Source organism: Gossypium hirsutum, chromosome A05 (genome assembly GCF_007990345.1).
Source record: "Gossypium hirsutum isolate 1008001.06 chromosome A05, Gossypium_hirsutum_v2.1, whole genome shotgun sequence".
NCBI lineage: Eukaryota > Viridiplantae > Streptophyta > Magnoliopsida > Malvales > Malvaceae > Gossypium > Gossypium hirsutum.
The window spans coordinates 97,593,785-97,612,694 of NC_053428.1; the positions used below are offsets into that span (position 1 = coordinate 97,593,785).

General features: G+C 32.4%; 1 protein-coding gene and 1 long non-coding RNA gene across 2 annotated transcripts; one reads left to right on the forward strand and one right to left on the reverse strand.

Annotated features, from left to right (window-relative positions):
- Positions 1 to 11,141: 11,141 nt before the first annotated feature.
- LOC107959893 (uncharacterized) lies at positions 11,142 to 11,965 on the reverse strand. Its single transcript, XR_001700999.2, has 2 exons — positions 11,778 to 11,965; positions 11,142 to 11,510 (listed from the first exon to the last, which is right to left on the reverse strand). It is a non-coding gene; the product is annotated as an uncharacterized lncRNA (long non-coding RNA).
- Positions 11,966 to 17,094: 5,129 nt separating this feature from the next.
- Positions 17,095 to 18,701, forward strand: LOC107959894 (3-ketoacyl-CoA synthase 19). The gene has a single exon (XM_016896069.2). It carries the CDS (start codon positions 17,139 to 17,141, stop codon positions 18,525 to 18,527), a length of 1,389 nt encoding a protein of 462 aa, XP_016751558.2. The 5' UTR covers positions 17,095 to 17,138; the 3' UTR covers positions 18,528 to 18,701.
- The last annotated feature ends 209 nt before the right edge of the window (positions 18,702 to 18,910 follow it).

Consider the following 18,910-nt stretch of genomic DNA (forward strand, 5'->3'; position numbering starts at 1 on the left):
TTTGATATAAATATGTTTTAATATGTTTATAATGTGGTATGTAAGAATCATGTTTTGTTTTTATTATAATTTGTAATTCCGCATTTGTTCCATGATATAAAATTTGGATGTGTATGTATATTAATTAATGAGATTCGGATATGAAAAGTAATGAGTTAGGAAAATGTTCCATGATGGTTTTAGTCTATTATTGGTATAAATTCAATTGTTAAGTGTAGCCTTGAAATCTATGGCAAGTATGCAATATGTATCTAATCTATAATAGCATATTCGAACATGTCAATATATATATATTAGGTTGAATGTGTAATTACTTATTAAGTTATGTAATAAGTTTTGATTGGTTTTATTTTGAGTATGTGCAAAAGATGTTATTTATGTTCGAGATTGGTGAGAGTTTATGTGTGTGTGTGTGTGTGTGTGTTCGAAAATATGTTTTTAGTTAACTAATGCCTCGTAACCCTAATTCGACGACGGATACGGGTTAGGGGTGTTACAGGAATTGTCATGTTAGAGGTTACGTAGGTTAGTGCAAGTAAGGGTGGCAGAAAGGATTGGTAAATAGCCTTATTTTGTCCACACGGGTTGACACACGGGCGTGTGTCTAAGCCGTGTGTGGCACACGGTTAGCCCTATGGGCGTGTTGTCTGGCCGTGTGTCCCCTGCACATAAAAATTGCAAGTCAGTATGCATGGTAGTAAACACACAGGCAGAGACACGACTGTGTGTCTCAGACGTGTGAAGGGCACGGCCTAGCACACGGGCATGTGCCTTGGCCGTGTGACCCTTAAGGATTGCTGACGTCAGAAACAGAATGTCAAGGTTTTCAAACACGGGCTGAGACACAGGCGTGTCGAGGCCGTGTGAGGGACACGGGCCATGGAAACGGACGTGTGCTAGGCCGTGTGAAAACCCTGTAGGTTCGAATTGAAAAATAAATCTACATGGGTATAGGACACGGGCATGTCCCTAGGTGCTTAGGCCGTGTGTGCCACACGTCCATCAGCACGAACATGTTCAAGTTCCATACGGGCGTGTGCCCTATCTTAAAGGTCATTTTCCTAGTGTTGGTTAAAGGACCCGAGTTGGTCTCGAGTGGCTTCCAAAAGGTGTTTTGGGCCTTGTAGGCCCATGATAAGAAGTTTTAGACAAAGTTTGAAAAATTTTTAAGTTTTGACGGGCTTGTATAATCCGACTTGTACGTATATATGTGATTTGTGAATGGTAATGCCTCGTACCCGGTGTCGACATCGAACCCGGGTTAGGGTGTTACAGTGATAGGTCTTCGATGAGCTTCCAACCAAATCGAGCTTCTGACGATCTATAAAACAAGGAAAAATAACTACATAAGCAATGAATTCTTAGTAAGCTCATACAAACTTAAAACATAACTTACCATTTCTATAATAAAATTTATAGAATAAGTAATAAACCTTTACCAATGTCATAAGCTTAATAAAATCCTATATAACACCATCAAACTCACAAGTTAGTATACTTGTTCATGATACATATGAAATCAACCATGTATAAACATAACATTTAATTCATCATTGTTACCATACAGTCATTATTCATTCCATTTGCTTACTTACTAATTCCAATATTACCATTCACAGATTAAACATAAACCATTGCCAATGCAATGAGTTTAGTATAAGCCTATTCAAGTATCATCAAACTCACATGTTAATAGGTTCATCAACAACACATATAAACTCATTTACATCATAAGTAGAATTTCATAGGATACATTTCATAAGCATCAACCCTTTCATATAGTCATGAAGCTTTCCATTAAGTCACTTACCATTCCATTCCTTTTCTTACCCGTTGAACCATCTAGAATTACGTCGGATACTTGGGAAAGCTCATACGAAGTGTGCCTTTACAAATAACCGTAGCTTTTCTTTTGCATCAATGCCCACACGAGCTGTGAAATAGGCCTGCTCACATGAGATGTAAGTCTGAATGTAAGCTACACGATGTTGCTCACACGAGCCATGGAGAATCCACAACAAATGTAGGACCTCAGCCATAAATAGGACATTTAATACCAACATCCAAAACATGAAATCCCTAATGGCATGTCATTTGTATCCTAAGAATTCTTAAAGTTCAACCAGGACTCAATATCCGTCAATTCGTCATAATGCGGATACATTCTCATATATATTGATTCATTTACATTAAAAAATATAGTAAAATTTAGTTTAATTAACATTATAACGATTACAATTCATACGAACTTACCAGACTAAATTGTAGCAATGACTAAGTATAGGGGCTATTTGATAATTTTCTCTTCTCCTCGATTTCCACTTGTTCTTGATCTAAAATAATAATTCCATTCAATTTATAATTCTAATAGAAAAATTAGTTCATTTTCTGCAATTAAGTCCTTTTTGAAATTTTTACAAAATTTCCCCTAACATTTTACTTTTATACAATTTAGACCCTAAAGCCCAAAACATGCAAATTAACCATTTTTACTCAATTTCAAGTTTAACCGAATTGTTTGGAACCCTATAAAGTCTCATATTTGCTATTATTTCATAGTAAGTTCTTGTACATTTACTAATTCCACATTTTAGTCCTTAAACATTAAAATTACCAAAAATTACTTTACAAAATAGTCCTATCTAGCAACCAAGCTTAAGATTCTACCATAAACTTTCAAGAACATCTCAAATTCATCAATGGCACATTCCATAACATTTTAAAAAATTAACAAAGTGACCCCCGGGTTAGCTAGATTAAGCTAATACGAGCCTAAAAACATAAAAATAATTAGAAACAGGATCAAAACACTTACCATGCATCAAAATCAATTTGGCCGAATACTTCTTCCCTAAAAAAATGGTGTTTTGGTCATCCCCTTTTCCAAATAAAAAAGTTTAATTGGTTTAATTGGCTAATTACCATTTTACCTTTAAATATTAAACTAAATTTCACCAAATGCCAAGCCATGATCATCCACTAACCTTAAAATTGGTTGAATTACTACTTAAGGCCCTTATTTTATGCTTTTATATCTATTAAATACAAATAAATCTACAACTATTCAATTTCACATCTTTATAATTTAGTCCTTTCCAATTAATTAATCATTTAAACATCAAAATTTCTTAACGAAACTTTAATACAACCTTAATAACACTCCATAAATATTGTATATATTTATAGCTCGATTTATAGAAATGAGGTCTTGATACCTTATTTTCTAAAACCATTTAACTTTAGGGTCATACCACTTAAACCTAATTATTCATTCAAATAGCATAAATTCCTAATTCAAAATTTATTTTAATATCATGTTTGACCCATAAATATTAAATAATAAATTTATGAACTTGTCAGATTTGTGGCCTCAAAACCATTGTTTTCGACACCATTGAAAAATGGGTTGTTACACCAACTAGGGATTACACCTTATATTCCCCGTTTTTACTGTCCTATTGGACTACTTGGATGCCATAGCATCTTTCAGCTATAGTCTTAATCTTACTTAACACAATTCCATGGTGTCTTTCAGCCATGGTCTTACTCATTTATATCATAATGCCATAGCATCTTTCAGCTATGGTGTTACTCAATTTTAGGTGTATAGCCTCCGATTGGTCCTATGACCTAGACAAGAAATTTTATTCACTCTCCCCATTGCTTTCCATCCATTCCTTTGTTTTGCCATTCTATAGCTTGATGCTCGAACACCGTAGTGTCCCTTCCACAAGGCTCAGAGCTTCACATATCATGATTTGCACTCCGAAATACTGTATGACGGTATCTAAAAAAATTACTCTCTTTTTCCCTTCTTAACTTCGTCTGCACCCTTTCTTGATTTCCCTTATTCATGAATATTAAACTAAGATGGAAAATACTCATAATCTTATGAAAGCATGCATCATGCATTTGTAGTTTTGGGTTTGAGTACAAAAACTCACCTGATACCTCGTCGCCTTGTCTGTTTAGCTTGTCTCAACACTAGAGCTTTCTTCCTCCTGGAAGCTAAGTAAGGAAACCAAGTCATGGGTTAAACCCACTATTTTTATTTTAAACCTCAATTTTACAAAAAAAAATACAGAATCCTTAAAATGGTTTTTGGAAACTCTTAACTTTGTTTTCTAAGTCTTATGTATACCAATGGGATTAGAATCTTACTAGTTTATTGGTTTATCTACTTTTCCAACTTAAACCTCCTGATCGTTGCTCCATGCATAGCTTTCCTTGATCATCTGTTCCTCAAAGCAACCATGGAAATTTAAGAAGTGGAGAAAATGAAACATACTGAGAGGAATTCATCTAAGGATTCATTTCTCAGCTATTTATAACCCTTCATGCGTAGTTTCCAACTGTATATCAACCGTTCATCCGTAATTAATTTGTTTTCCACTAAGTGACCGGTTGATTCTAATCCAACCAACCCTGACTTGGTTCTTGACCCTATCCAATTTCAATTACTATATTTTCCAAACATTCCAGTAGAGACCACTTCGAACTCTTCCAATTTAACCCCTAAAGTTCTTAATTTTCGGGTTAAAAGGATTTCAGGTGTGACATTATCTATCATGTAATGTCAATGAGAGAATATCATTTACCTATATTATGGGATATAAATTCCACTATTGCTAATGTTGCTACATACTGTAGAAGTCATATACCCAACACACCGGCTTTCGGTTCCTTATCTATTTGAACTCAGGCTTTTACTTACATTAAAGTGTATGAGTCACACATATATAGCCCACCATCCATTCAGTATTAAGGTATGTCACACTATGAATGTCACAAGTGAATAAATCTATAAAAAAATTTAGGATCTATTCTATTTGGGTCATGTCCGATGTACTTTCAATCTAGTTAGTTACATCTATGTCTCTATCTTCTAGAAGTGATCTACTTCGATGCTCACAACAAAGTATCTCCTCAATTGAACTTGATAGATGACATGTTAGTATTTTAATCATTTTCTCATTTTTTATTAGACTATGGACATGTTTAAGTTCATCTACTAATATCAGTTGTCTTCTCGTATTACGATTTGACCACATAATACCGCTTAGTATTAGTTAAATATTAAATAACCAGTGAGATAATATTTTGTTCCATTTTGCTTTGCGTGCAAAAATCATTGAGGAAAATATTTAAAAGGTATTAATGTAATTCATGGATAATTTTATTAAACCAGTCTATTAAAAAAACACAAGTATACAAACGAATATACTACACTTAGGGAACCAGATCCAACAGTCTCCCACTTGGCTTAGCGAAGTGGATAAGTCATATTTCGCATTTTTATGCTCTTTGTATGTTTTTCAAAGCTCCTAGCTAGTAGAGTCTTGGTAAACAGGTCTGTAAATTTATCTTCTTATGTGAATTTAACTATATCCATGACTTCGTCTACTACTGCCTCCCTTATGATGTGATACTTTCTATCAATGAGTTTCATCCTCTTATAGTTTCTAATTGCCTTGGTTTAGCTATTGTTGCACTATTACCACAATACAGTGTGATATTTTTTTTCCATACAAAGAATGACTTCAAGATTTGTAAGGAACTTTTGAATCTATATTGCTTCTCTTGTAGCCTCAGAAGTAGGCACATATTCGACCTTCATACTGGAGTCAATAGCACAACTTTGCTTGACAGTTCTCCACACTATGGACCTGCAACCTAGGACAAAGAATCAACTCGATGCCAATTTCTTTGAATCCCGACACATTTGAAAGTCAAAATTGGTATATCCGATAGGAGTAACGTCTCCTCCAAAATACAAAAGCATATAATCGCTTGTTCTCCGTAAATACTTGAGTATATGCTTAACTGTTTATCAGTATCTTAGACTGGGATTTGTCTAATATCAACTCACCAACTCTACTACAAAATAGATATGTAGATGTGTTCATAAAAAATACATGAGAATTCCTACTATAGAAGTATAAGGAACCCTTCTCATTTTTTCGCTTTCTTTCATTGCCTTAGGACAGTCCTCCAAAGAGAGATGAAACCTTGATATTGAGGGTTAGGTTCCCTTCTTAGAATTGATCATTGCATAATGTTCCAATATCTTATTTATGTATGAAGCATGTGATAATGCTATCACTTTTTCCTTTCAATCCCTTAGGATTCAAATACTTAGAACAAAATTAGCTTCTCCCAAGTCCTTCATGCTAAATTGTTGAGTTAACCATAATTTAACTGATGACAATTTTCCTATATCATTTTCAATTAGTAGGATGTCAACGGCATATAGAACGAGAAAGACCACCTTTTCATCCCCAATACATTTATAAACACAAGGTTCATCTAAGTTTTGCTCAAACCCAAAAATTTTGATCACTAAATCAAATATTTGATTCCATGAGCAGGATGCTTGCTTAAGCCTATATATAGATCTAAGTTGTTTGCAAACTTTGTGATCATTTTGTTTAGCTATATATCTGATGGGTTGCATCATATAAATACTCTCTTCGAGATAGTCATTCAAGAATGTTATCTTGACATCCATTTTTCAGATCTCATAATCGGGAGCCATCATAATGGATAACAATATGCAGATTAACTTGAGCATGGCAACTCAAGTGAAGGTTTCTTCGTAATCAATACCTTGTTTCCAAATATAAACTTTTGCTACATGTCTGGCTTTTTAATTTTCCACATTTCTATCCATATTTCTTTTCTTCTTGTAGATTCACTTAAACCTTCTAGGTTTCATCCATTTCAGGAAGTTTACAAGTTCTTAAACTAAGTTAGATTGCATAGAATTCATCTAAGCTTTCATAGCTATTTCTTAAAGTTTGAAATCAACACTTTGCATCGCTTCATCAAATGTGAGTGGGTCATCATCATCATTGTGTTTTGTAGACTTAATGTTTAGAACACTTTCTTCAGATTGGAAAAACTCAAGCCTACGAGAGACCTTAGCTATGACAAAGCTCTCTATTTTGCTGACCGTTTGCAAGTCTACTATTAGAAGTTGGTTCTGGAATAATTATTGTAGGGCTTTGTGAATTTTCTAAAAGTTCCTCAAGTAATTCTTTACTTCGAGCTTTAAATTTGTTCATGTAACTTTCCTTAAGAAAGGTAGCATGATTCAACACTATCACTATTTACTCTTTCGGGTTACAAAACAAACCACTCTTTGTTCCCATAGGATATCCCACAAACATGCATAGTTCAATCCATGAATCCAACTTCATCACATCTTTACCTAATAATGGGCTAGGCATCCTCAAATCCTTAAATGATTTAGACTTGGCTTCTTTTCATGCCACAATTTATATAGAAAGCTATTTGTAAGGCGTATCCCCAAAAGGATATTGGTAGCTTCGAATAACATAAAATTGATTAAACCATGTCTAAAAAAGTTTAATTCCTTCTATCTACCATGTCGTTGGATTGTGGAGCTCTCAATCAGGTTAACTGAGATAATATCCCATTGTTTTATGAAATACCTTAAGAACTCATCCGATAAATATTCTCCACTTTAATCAGACCGAAGTGTCTTTCTGGGTAAACCTAGTTATTTCTCCACTTCTGTACAGAAATTTTTAAATTTATAAAAGGTTTCACTTTTTCGGTGCATTAGCTATATATACTCACATCTGGAATAATCATCTATGAAGTTTATGTAATAATCATAACCACTTATACGTCAATGTACTCAAGTTTTAGGGTTTCACGACCCTTATTCCTTTTGCATTAAAATATCGCTTAGTCATCTTACCTTCCAAAAAAAATTTCACATTGTGTAAGATCAAATTCTTTAAGAAAACTTAAAGTGCCATCTTTGACAAGTCCAGTGATTCTTTCTTGGTTAATATGACCAAGCCTCAAATACCAAAGGTACACCTCATTAGAGTGAGAATTTTTAAGCAATGTGTACATTTTTGGTCTGATAAAATAGATATTATTATTCATCCATCTATTACAAATAAGAGCATGATTTCTAAGTATTGCAATGCTATTATTAAAAGTTAAGGTCAAGCAATCTTTAAATAAAGATGCAATATAAATTAAGTTTCTTTTGAAACTTGGTACATAGAAAACGTCTTTCAAAATATCCTTTCTAAAACCATCAAAATTAAGATGTATGTCTCCCACTGCTTCAACTGCTAGACTTGCCCCATTTTCAATCTACAAATTTCTATTCTTCCTAAAATCATCAAAACTAAGATCTTTCGTTTCCTCGAACCCCAATAGTGAAACACACACATGGTTAGTGACTCCAGAATCAATGACTCAATGATCTATCAAATCTTTCACTAAGAAAATTTCTATTATAAAGAGTTCTATACATTTTCCCTTAATGGCTAGGTAATCCTCCACTCTTTGCAGTTGGCCTTGAAATGCCCTTTCTTATCACAGAAGAAACATTTAGGCTTAAATACATATTTAGGCTTCTTAGTTCTATTCCTTTCCACTTTAGATGGCCTAGAGGACTTAGTCTTATTTCTTTTAACATGTTTTCCCTTCCCTTTAAAGAAAGAAGCAACCGCTAAGTTTGCTTCTACTTTTTGGACCAGTTGATCGTCATTCAACATTAACTCATAGGACTATAACTCCTTCATGAGTTGTGTTAGTTTCATATTCTTGTTTCTAAGGTTATATGAAGCCCTAAAGACTACAAAATCCTTGGAAAAGCTTTTGAACATCATCTCTATTTGTGTGTCTTGGTCTTGATTGGCTTCATTATCCATGACCTTAAAGTAGCCTATAAGAGTGATTATATGGTCTTTGACCGAAATGTCGAGCTTTTGTTCAACATTCATAAAACTAGTTATAGTTGACTGTCGAGCTAAGGTAGCTTGTCCTCCGAACATATCCTCTAGTTTTTCTAGAATTTCTTTAGCAGTCTTATAGCTCTCTAGTTTCTTACAAAGGGTGTTAGTCAGGCTTGCTAGCATATAGTAATGAGCTATCTCATCAAGCTCCTCCCAAGCTTAGTGACTGGTGGGCATTTAGTATTAAGGATTGCTTTGAGTTTCTCACAGCTCAGAACAAATCATAAGGTTCATTTTCTATTCATTATAGTTATTTGCGTTCAATTTTTTCTCAATAAGTATGTTTAGTAAGGGAGTAGGTGTCATTTTTCGAATTGAAAAATAAAATATTCATTCGTTAATATATTTGTATGTAATAAATATTAGGGAAACATTTTACAAAATAGATTATGCATTAAGATGATGCATGTGTCTTACATTAAACCTTGAAAACATGTATAAGTTGTTACAACAATAATTCCTACACCCGTTAAATTAAGTCACCTTGAGGAAATTTTAAACAACTATTAAGAATATGGATTTCCATCCAATTAATGCGTGAACCTAATTCCTTAGGCATTCACCCGTATTAATAATTGGTTCACGTTTGGCCATTATTCTAACTTAAGCATTGCTTTTTAGGAAGTTTCTTAACTAGAATGATCTTGAGCGTATAACCATCAACTTAACATCAAGCTTTCCATGCTCCATGATTGAGTCATCTTGAGACAATCTCAACGAGTAACATGTATGACTAGTTGTCCTTTATAAAGGAAAATTTGCCTTTTATAATGCATGATAATACCTACAACGTGGCCGGTCAACTATCATAAGATTACAAGATAATTTTTCTTTATTTTAGAAAATCTTCTCAGTGAAAACCACATGTTAATGTCTACTTGGGTTAGGTCCAATTCATGCTATCACAAGAGATCATCGATAGAGGCCATAGGTTTTGTTTAGGGACCTTCTCCTACTCAATCTTTTAAAAACATACAAGGTTTTTTATATTCGTTTTCAATCAAGAATGATTAATAAATATATGAAAAGTACATGTGATATTCTTTTCCTAAAATATATGGCATGCTTATCATATATACGCGTGAACAAACTTTGTTGTTAATTTAAATATTATCATGCTATCACAAAAAAACATAAAATTAAATGACTGGCTAACCAAAGTTTCCATGATTCCATCCTAAAAAATAAAAATAACATACTTTGGGTCTTCTTGGTAAAAGCCAAACATCCTAATTTTTGAGGTTTTTCCTCAAAACCACAAATGACTCGAAAAGCACCAAAGGATCTACTGTCAAACTTCTATCACCACCACAGACTTCCGCTGCTACCACGGTTGATGTCGTTGTTGTTGACCATCATGGGCCACTGTCGAGCCATCTTCGATCACTACTGTCAACCACCACTATTGGACCACCAACATCTTTCATCTCCGAACAATCGTCGGTCTTTTTCCAGTTGGTTGGGTCGAGTTTGCATTGTCTCAATCGATCTTTGATGCGTCTCAATTCTCCAAGATTCATTAAAAGATTCAATAACATTATACTTATGTCTGTTTTTGGACTATCATAAATTATTATAAAAGAATAAGTAAAATAATTCTTAAATGGAGATGATATTTCATGATATAATTATATATCCCAAAAAACTATTAAAATAATAATTACAACCACTTTAATTTCTAGGAATCACAACTTTGGCAAAATTACTTTATCATATAAATAATAAAATATATACAATCACATATATAATTCAAAACATGCTTATAATTATAAAAATGTCACATCTTATAAAAAAATTAACCAACCAAATATTTACTTGAATCGCATATGGAATGAAAGTTTTTTTTTTTTTTTTACTTAGGTAGTCAAATTTTTATTTAGTTAATATATGAATATGGAATTACATGTTTTGAGTGTACTTTGGTATGTTAAATGTGTTGGCATAGTTTGGTCATTGTTAGTATGTTTTGGATGCACTTAGAAGCATGTTTGCATGACTTACAAGCTTATTTTTCTTCAATTCTACGTATGTGTTGAGATAGGATAAACATTTATAGGCTAAAGTCTCGAGATTTTTCTTGAGACATGACACCAAAGTCTCAAGTAGTTCCAGAGCAAACAAGTCTCGAGATATGATCTTAGAATCTTGAGCCATGTTACTATGTATTGATACATTGGACCCAAGTAACGTGGCATGCCTCCCTAATTTTGTATTTTGGACTTCCTTTTTCATTTTAAGGCCTGTTTGAACTTTTCTTTTCTTTTTCTTTTTGCAATGGTTTGTGGAAGTTTGAAATGATTAATTGTTTGTTATAACTGCAATAGCCCAAATTTACCCGGGCCTTAAAACCAGAAAAAATAAATAATAAATAAATGTTTATTTATTAAAGTCCAGTTACAATAAGCCCAAAACCCGCTTAACCCAGTAGCCCATTTACAATCAAATACCCAATACCCCTGAACTAGGCCAGTAACCCAAGACTTAGTAGGCCCAATTGGCCCAACTTATTTTCAGTTTCGGGAAAACCTAGCTAGGGTTTGCACCGCAACTCCCAAGCCATACCAAGCGACAGAAGAACTTGCGCCGCAATCAGACCAAGAGTCACACCCCTTCGACTCGTGTCCGTTCGTCTCGCAGCGACCTGAATCAGTGCCGTGATTCCCGGGCTTCGAACCATGCCGTGGTCTACGGCCGAATCAACACCGGTGGTCTACTTTCCTTGATTACCTGCAAAAGAAAGAAAGACACAGTAGCAAACAAGCAAAACAAATATGGAAAGAAATAAAAGATTTCTTCCCAAAATGTAATAGAAACAGTGGCTATAAAAGCCTCCTTTGTAACCTGTAAACGAAGGGGGAGATTTTTAACAAGGAATACAAAAGCCAAATACATACAGTTTCTTAAAGGTGATATACCTTTACCTTTACCTTTTCATTTTTTTTTCTTCTCTAAATACATGCAAGTACCATTAAAATAAATAAAAAGCGAATTTACCTTTGAAATCGCTTCGAAAAATCGAGACTTTGGGCTTCTGACTGCCATACGGGGCGAGGTCGGCGACGGTGCGTGGGCGCGTGATTCTGATGACCGGGGCTCGGCTCGACGGAGGTCGGAGCCCGGAGGACTGCTCTCTACTCTCTTTTAGAGAGCTTTTCAAAGTTTTTTTTAAAAACTAATAACTAAAAAAATTTTAGGCTTAAGTTCTGATATATATAGCAGTGCAAAACGGTGTCGTTTTGACTTAGTTCAATAAGCACTAAAACGGCACAGTTTCAATAGGGGATTCGCGTGTGGACCCGATTACCCGGGGAGGATCCGCGTGTTTTTTGTAAAATGGGTTAATTTCCCAATTGGTCCTCTCGCAATTTTAATATTTATAATTTCATTTTATCTATTTTTTAATTTAGCTCTAATGTTTTAATTTTGTTTCAATTTGGTCCTCACAGTGCTTTAAAATTCAATTTGGGGAAACGGTGTCGTTTTCGGATTAAGGCATTTTGCCCAATGAGTCCCTCGGTTTTAACACGCATTCCAGAAGGCCCAAATTTTTTATTATTATTTAAACTAGCCCTAAAACTTTAATTTTATTTTATTATAGTCCTTTTAAAATATTTTTTTTATAATCTATTAAATACTTTATATCTATAAATATTAATTATAAAAAAATAGTATATATTATTTCACATATTATTTATTATATTATTTTTTACTTATAAGTTATATTTATTTATATATTTTATATATATTATTTTTAAAAAAATTATGTATTATTATTAATTGTGTAAATTTTAATTAAATAATAGTATATATATTATCCTTCATTATATTTACATTTTATTACATATTACATTTTATTATATATATATTTTATGTTACTTATTATATGGTTTATATTATTATATATTTTGGTTATAAATTATATTATACACTAAATATTTACTATATATATATTATCATTTACATTACTTTTATTTCATTATAAAATATATACTATTTTATCACTCATTAGTTATATATATATTTTATTACTAAATAAATATGTGTAATATTAATATTTAGTACATTATTAAGGTATTATATCCTATAATATGGTTTTTATATATTAATCATTTTTTTGGGTTTTCTTTTATTATTTTCATATTAGTCTAAAATTTATGAATATCTTTATTTGATTTATATTTCATAAGTTTATACTTTGCTTTTTTTTCATATTTCGTTATTGTTTAGTAAATTATTTGTTATGGTTATTACATATTTGCATGGAAGTTAATTATTTATATTAATTTAAGGTACATTTGCATGCAATGTTGTTATATATAGGTGTTATGTAATTTATATTATTATTATACTCTATGTTGTATTTTTGCATGTAACAATAATGCATGAACATGACATATGCATAAAGTGATAATGTATATTGTGTAATTTATGCCATTATTACTATTTTCTACACTATATTTGCATGAAATGATAGAACATGTATATTGTAATTAGATTTATTTAATTTCTTGTGATATACAAAACGCATCATTATTTTTTAAACCAAAAGATATATTTCACTTAATTCAAAAAAGAAAAATAAAAGGCAATGCATGATGTTTGGAAACTTCGAGAAAGGTAGTGCCCTAACTTACTGGGTTGCGACTTTTCTCGTTGAATTCGAATAGTCAAGCACCCTTTTAAGTAATTTTGAGTTTTTAAAACTTAAACAATTATTTCGAGATTTCAAAACATAGTGTCCTAATTTACTGGATATGGCGTTTTGTTGTTTCGAGATAGAAATTTTCGAAAGACGAGCTTAGTTTCAAAGGTTTTAAAATGTTGCATCCTAACTTGCTGGATGTGATGTTTTGATTCGTTTGAAATAAGTGAGCCTTAATTTTCAAAACTGAGACATTTTAATTAAAAGAGGTTTGCATATTAAAACTTTCAAATTTCCGACATTAAAGACATTTGATAATCAATTAGGTACTAATTTTTGGGCATTACGAGATCCTAACCCTTCCTCGTATGTAACCGACTCCCGAATCTGTTTTCTTGACTTTCGTAGACCAAAATTAATGTTTTAAAGCAAAACATTTTATAAGGTGATCCAATCACACCTAAAAAAGATTGGTGACGACTCCCGTTTTCGTTTTTCTTAAAGTCGATTCTCATTTTTCAAAACTCGGTTTAAAAATGGTCTCGACAATAACATGTGCTTAACTATGGCTTGATTGTATATTTGATCAATTAGGTAACCAAGGTGACCAATGTGATGCCTATTATTTGGCCAGATTCTGAATCGAGTAAGAGGTGTTACAGGTTTTTATAAGAGTCACTATAAGGATTGTAATGGCGTGCATTTGGTTGAGGTTGACTACTTAGACCATCCTGAAAGCCTTGTGTAATAAGGTTACTAACAATATCTCTACTTTTAGGGATATTCTCATTGGGATCATTCATGTCAATCCATATTTATCATATTAATTGTTGAAAAAAAAGAACGTATAAAGAGAACAACGGTTCACACGATACAGAGTTTTTTTTATGCATTGATGAAGGGCATGGTAGTTATAGGTGGGCATGAGTACTAGTTTTGAACACTTGTCTATAGGTCTAGGTAACATGATGGGTTTCTCATTAGACTGATGATGTCTCGTTACTATATCAGCGATGTGAATTAAGGGGGTTAAAGTATAGAGTATGTGGGAGACGAATAAGAACAATTCTCGAACAAAAATTGTTAGTCGGCGAAGTGATCGGATCTAATGTACATATACAACTAGTGACAAAAAATTTCTTTTCTTTAAAAAAAATTAAATTTGGTGATTATATTGAAATTACTTATTAAAAAAATAACTATTCGCTTCTGTCGAGGTGACGAAAGTTTTCCTCCAAAACAATGGGCATGCACTTTAGTGGTTTACTACTTCAGCTTCGATGGCTACAGGTCTAAGGCTTTTCAACCACTGCATGAATATCGTCAATGGCTTCATAGCAGTCCCCTCATAATCAGTGTTTTGTTCCTATATTTCATTATAAAGTTTTGTTACCTTATTATTCATTAATATTATTAACGGCACCAAAGTCTACGCCTTAATATACAGTTACACACTTTACACATCCTTCACATTCACATGCCATGACTACATTTCTTTGTATCTTATTATTATATAACTGTGTGATATCCAAAATTATATGCTACTTTTTCCCTTTATTTTACTATTTTTTCCAAGCGTCATGGTAGTCTAGTATTAATTTGTAGGGAAAATTTATGTGCATGAATGTTTTGTAGCAAGCAATGTGATTGGCACTATGGTTAGGTCAGAAAAATGAATAAAGATAATAATTGTGAATGACTGTTTCAATTTAACCACTATAGCTGTTATAGTCGAGTCATTCTGATATAGACGGGCCAGAATTTATATTTAAATTTAATAATAAATATGAATTTTAATATTGAAAAAAAAATGGAGCGATTGGTTTTGTTAGGCTTGATCTGAGTCTAGAAATAAATTTCTTTTTTTTTTCTTGGTAATTTAATTGCACCGAAAATATCAACTAAAATATAAAAACACGAGGTTTATTAGAAAATTACGTAGAACCAGGGGCGAAGTTAGAAAATTTTTTTAGGGGGGTCGAATAAAATTTTAACTTTTTATAGTTTATATTTTTATAATTTGTAAAGAATTAAATTGAATTTTTATAATTTTAGGGGAGGCAAAGTATAATTTTACTTTTACTAATTTAAAATTTTTAAAAAAATTTAATGACCTAAAATGAAATTTTTTATTTTAGGGGGCGAGGCCCATAACCAACATTTATAACTGATGGACCTCACATGATTTGTAAATTATTATGATTAGAAAACTAATTATGGTCTGGTTCGTAGGGGTAAATTATGCAACCTACTGCCTCACTTATGGAAAGCTTAATTTGAAATTTTTCGTTACCTTTCACCATAAATTTGTTTTAAAAAATATTTTAATTATCGAATAAGTCATTGAAGTAACTTGAAAAAGTTGAGATGGAATCTAGAATGGAAGTCAAATTTTGTATCTTTTAAAATGGACGTGGTTCGATAATGACAACTATGCTACATTTAATGTCTAAGGAAAAATAAAAATAAAAAGAAGACGAGAGATGGTTTTAACCTTCCCACACAACTTGATCTTTCCCCCACTATCAATTAACAGCTGTAAGCACTATAAAGCAGTTGTTGAGAAATTTATTGCATTAAAGCCGTCAAATAATTCCCTTTTTTAATTTTAAAAAAATCCAAGAATTATAATTATTTTTTTAAAAAAAATATTAAGTTTAATGGCGTAAAAAAACCCTCAAAACTTTTTCAAAAATAGCAACTAAGCTCCTGTTTTTTTTTTCACTTAATTACATATTTAAATTGTCAGAATGTATAAAAAAAACCTCAAACTTTTAAAAGAATAACAATTAAGCCATTGTTTTTTTATTTTTATTTTTTTGCACTCAATTTGGTACTTTAATGGTTGACAGATAAAGTTAATTGCCCCTACCTTTTTTTAGTTAAAGCCACTCTGTGACACAACCACGGCGTGACATGTTGCAAAAGAATTATAAAAAATAAAAATCAATAAAAGTTAAAAAAATTATAAAAATTATTAAATTTTAATAAAAATATATAAAATTACAAAAATCGTAAAAAAAATAAAAAATTTTAAATTTTTTATAAAAATCAAAAATTTTATAAAATATATAGAAATATAGAAAAAAATTTATAAAATCGTAAGAAAATTATAAAAAAATAAAGAAATATAAAATTTGTAAAATGTTATAAAAACTATAGTACCAAAAAAATTATTTTATAATATTTCTATACATTTTATTCATTTTTATTTTTTATCATTTTTCGCCACATGTTATGCTGTGTTGCAGACATATGATGGTTTTAACTAAAAAAAACTAGGGGTTAACTTTAATAGTCAACAGTTAAAGTCAATTGTTAAAGGGCCTTTTTATGATATTTATAAAATTTTACAATTTTTTTTATATTTTTTACAATTTTTTATATTTTTCTAAGTTTTAATATTTTTATGTTTTTATAAAAATTTAATAATTTAATAATTTTTATTTTTATAAAATTTTTTACTACATGTCACGCCGTAATTGTGACACGAAATAACTTTAACTAAAAAAATTAGGAATAGAGTTACTATTAAAGTACTGAAAAAAATATACGCACTTAATTGTTTTTTTAAAAAATTGAAGTTGAAGTATTTAATTAGGTGGAAAAATAGTTTTTTTTTAAGCTTATATTAATATAAATATCCATGCATGACTGACTTACACAGACAAAGGTCACTGGTAATAATATTCTCTCACTCTTTTCCTCAACCAATGGAGTTGTTGATAACAGTATGTTTTTTAGTTCTTTTCTGCACTATTTCCTATTTTTACAAAAGGTTTTCCCAAATGAGAAGTCATAGCTGTTACATGTTAGCTTATGAGTGTTTCAAAGCAACCGACGACAGGAAACTCGACACTGAATCCTGTGTAAAAATTGTTTTGAGGAACAAGAATCTTGGTCTGGACCAATACAGGTTTCTGTTACAAACAATGGTGAACTCTGGTCTTGGTGAAGAAACTTATGGCCCAAGAAATGTGCTTGCAGGTCGAGAGGAAACTCCAACCCTAATGGAAGCTCATGAAGAAATGGATGAAATCATGTTTGGGACACTCGACAACCTGTTTTCCAAGACAGATGTTTCACCGTCCGACATCGATATACTTGTTGTTGATGTGTCGCTCTTCTCCCCGTCCCCGTCGTTGACTGCTCGAATAGTGAACCGATACAGGATGAGGGACAACATTAAATCTTTCAGCTTGTCGGGTATGGGGTGCAGTGCAAGCATGGTGGCTATTGACCTCGTCCAAAACTTGTTCAAGAGTTACAAGAACGCATTCGCGGTGGTTGTGAGCTCCGAAACGATCGGTCCCCATTGGTATTGCGGCAAGGAGAATTCGATGATGTTGTCGAATTGCCTGTTCCGATCAGGCGGATGTTCGGTTCTTTTAACAGACAAACCGTGTTTGAAACATAAAGCATTGATGAAATTAAAGCATTCTGTCCGAACCAACATCGGATCGAACGACGAAGCATACGGATGTTGCATCCAAATCGAAGACCAACAAGGTTACAACGGTTTTCTCCTTACAAGGAACCTAACAAAAGCTGCAGCTAAAGCTTTTACCATGAACCTCAAAGTGTTAGTCCCCAAAATCTTACCAATTCGAGAACTAATCCGATTCGCCGTTATTTCCATCTGTAAAACCAACAATAAAACCGCAAAACCAAGCTTGAATTTGAAAACCAGGATTCAACATTTCTGCATTCACCCAGGAGGAAGAGCGGTGATCGATGGGCTGGGAAAGAGCTTAGGGCTGAACGAATACGACATGGAACCGGCTCGAATGGCGCTCCATCGTTTCGGGAACACATCGGCTGGGGGACTGTGGTATGTGCTAGGGTATATGGAAGCGAAAAAGAGGCTTAAGAAAGACGATAAAATCCTAATGATAAGCCTGGGAGCTGGGTTTATGTGCAATAACTGTGTTTGGGAGGTGATGAAAGATCTTGGAAATGGGAATGTGTGGGAGCATTGCATGGATCGTTATCCAATACCAAGAAAGAACACGATAAACCCTTTCGCAGACAAGTATAGTTGGATCAATGACGAGCGTCTCAACTTTGTTAGGATGGATTTATCAAATATCATTCTTTCCTGATTCAATATTTTCTTACCATTATTATTATGATTAGGGTTTTATTCTTCAGCCATTGTTCCTTGTTGTTTACTGCAAATCCGTAATGTTTTTGTTGTTTCTTGGAATCCAGAGTTCAGACCATTGTTTTCCTTTTATAGTAATTATAATATATTATTGGGTTGGGTTATACTTTTACATTGTTTTTCTTTTCTTTTCTTTTCTTTTTCAATTTATGTTTTTCTTTCGTATTTCAATTCATTTCCCCAAGTCATTAATGCAATCTGATGCAGGGTGACTAAGTGCATGCTCCAACTTATATATAGTTCCACATTTTATTTTGGCAAAATTAATGCTGTTCTTAAAATATAACAAAATTTTATGAAATAGGATGATTTTGGGTATGA

Coding starts and splice junctions, on each gene's coding strand:
- LOC107959894 (XM_016896069.2), top strand. CDS start 17,139: ATGGAGTTGTTGATAACAGTATGTTTTTTAGTTCTTTTCTGCACTATT.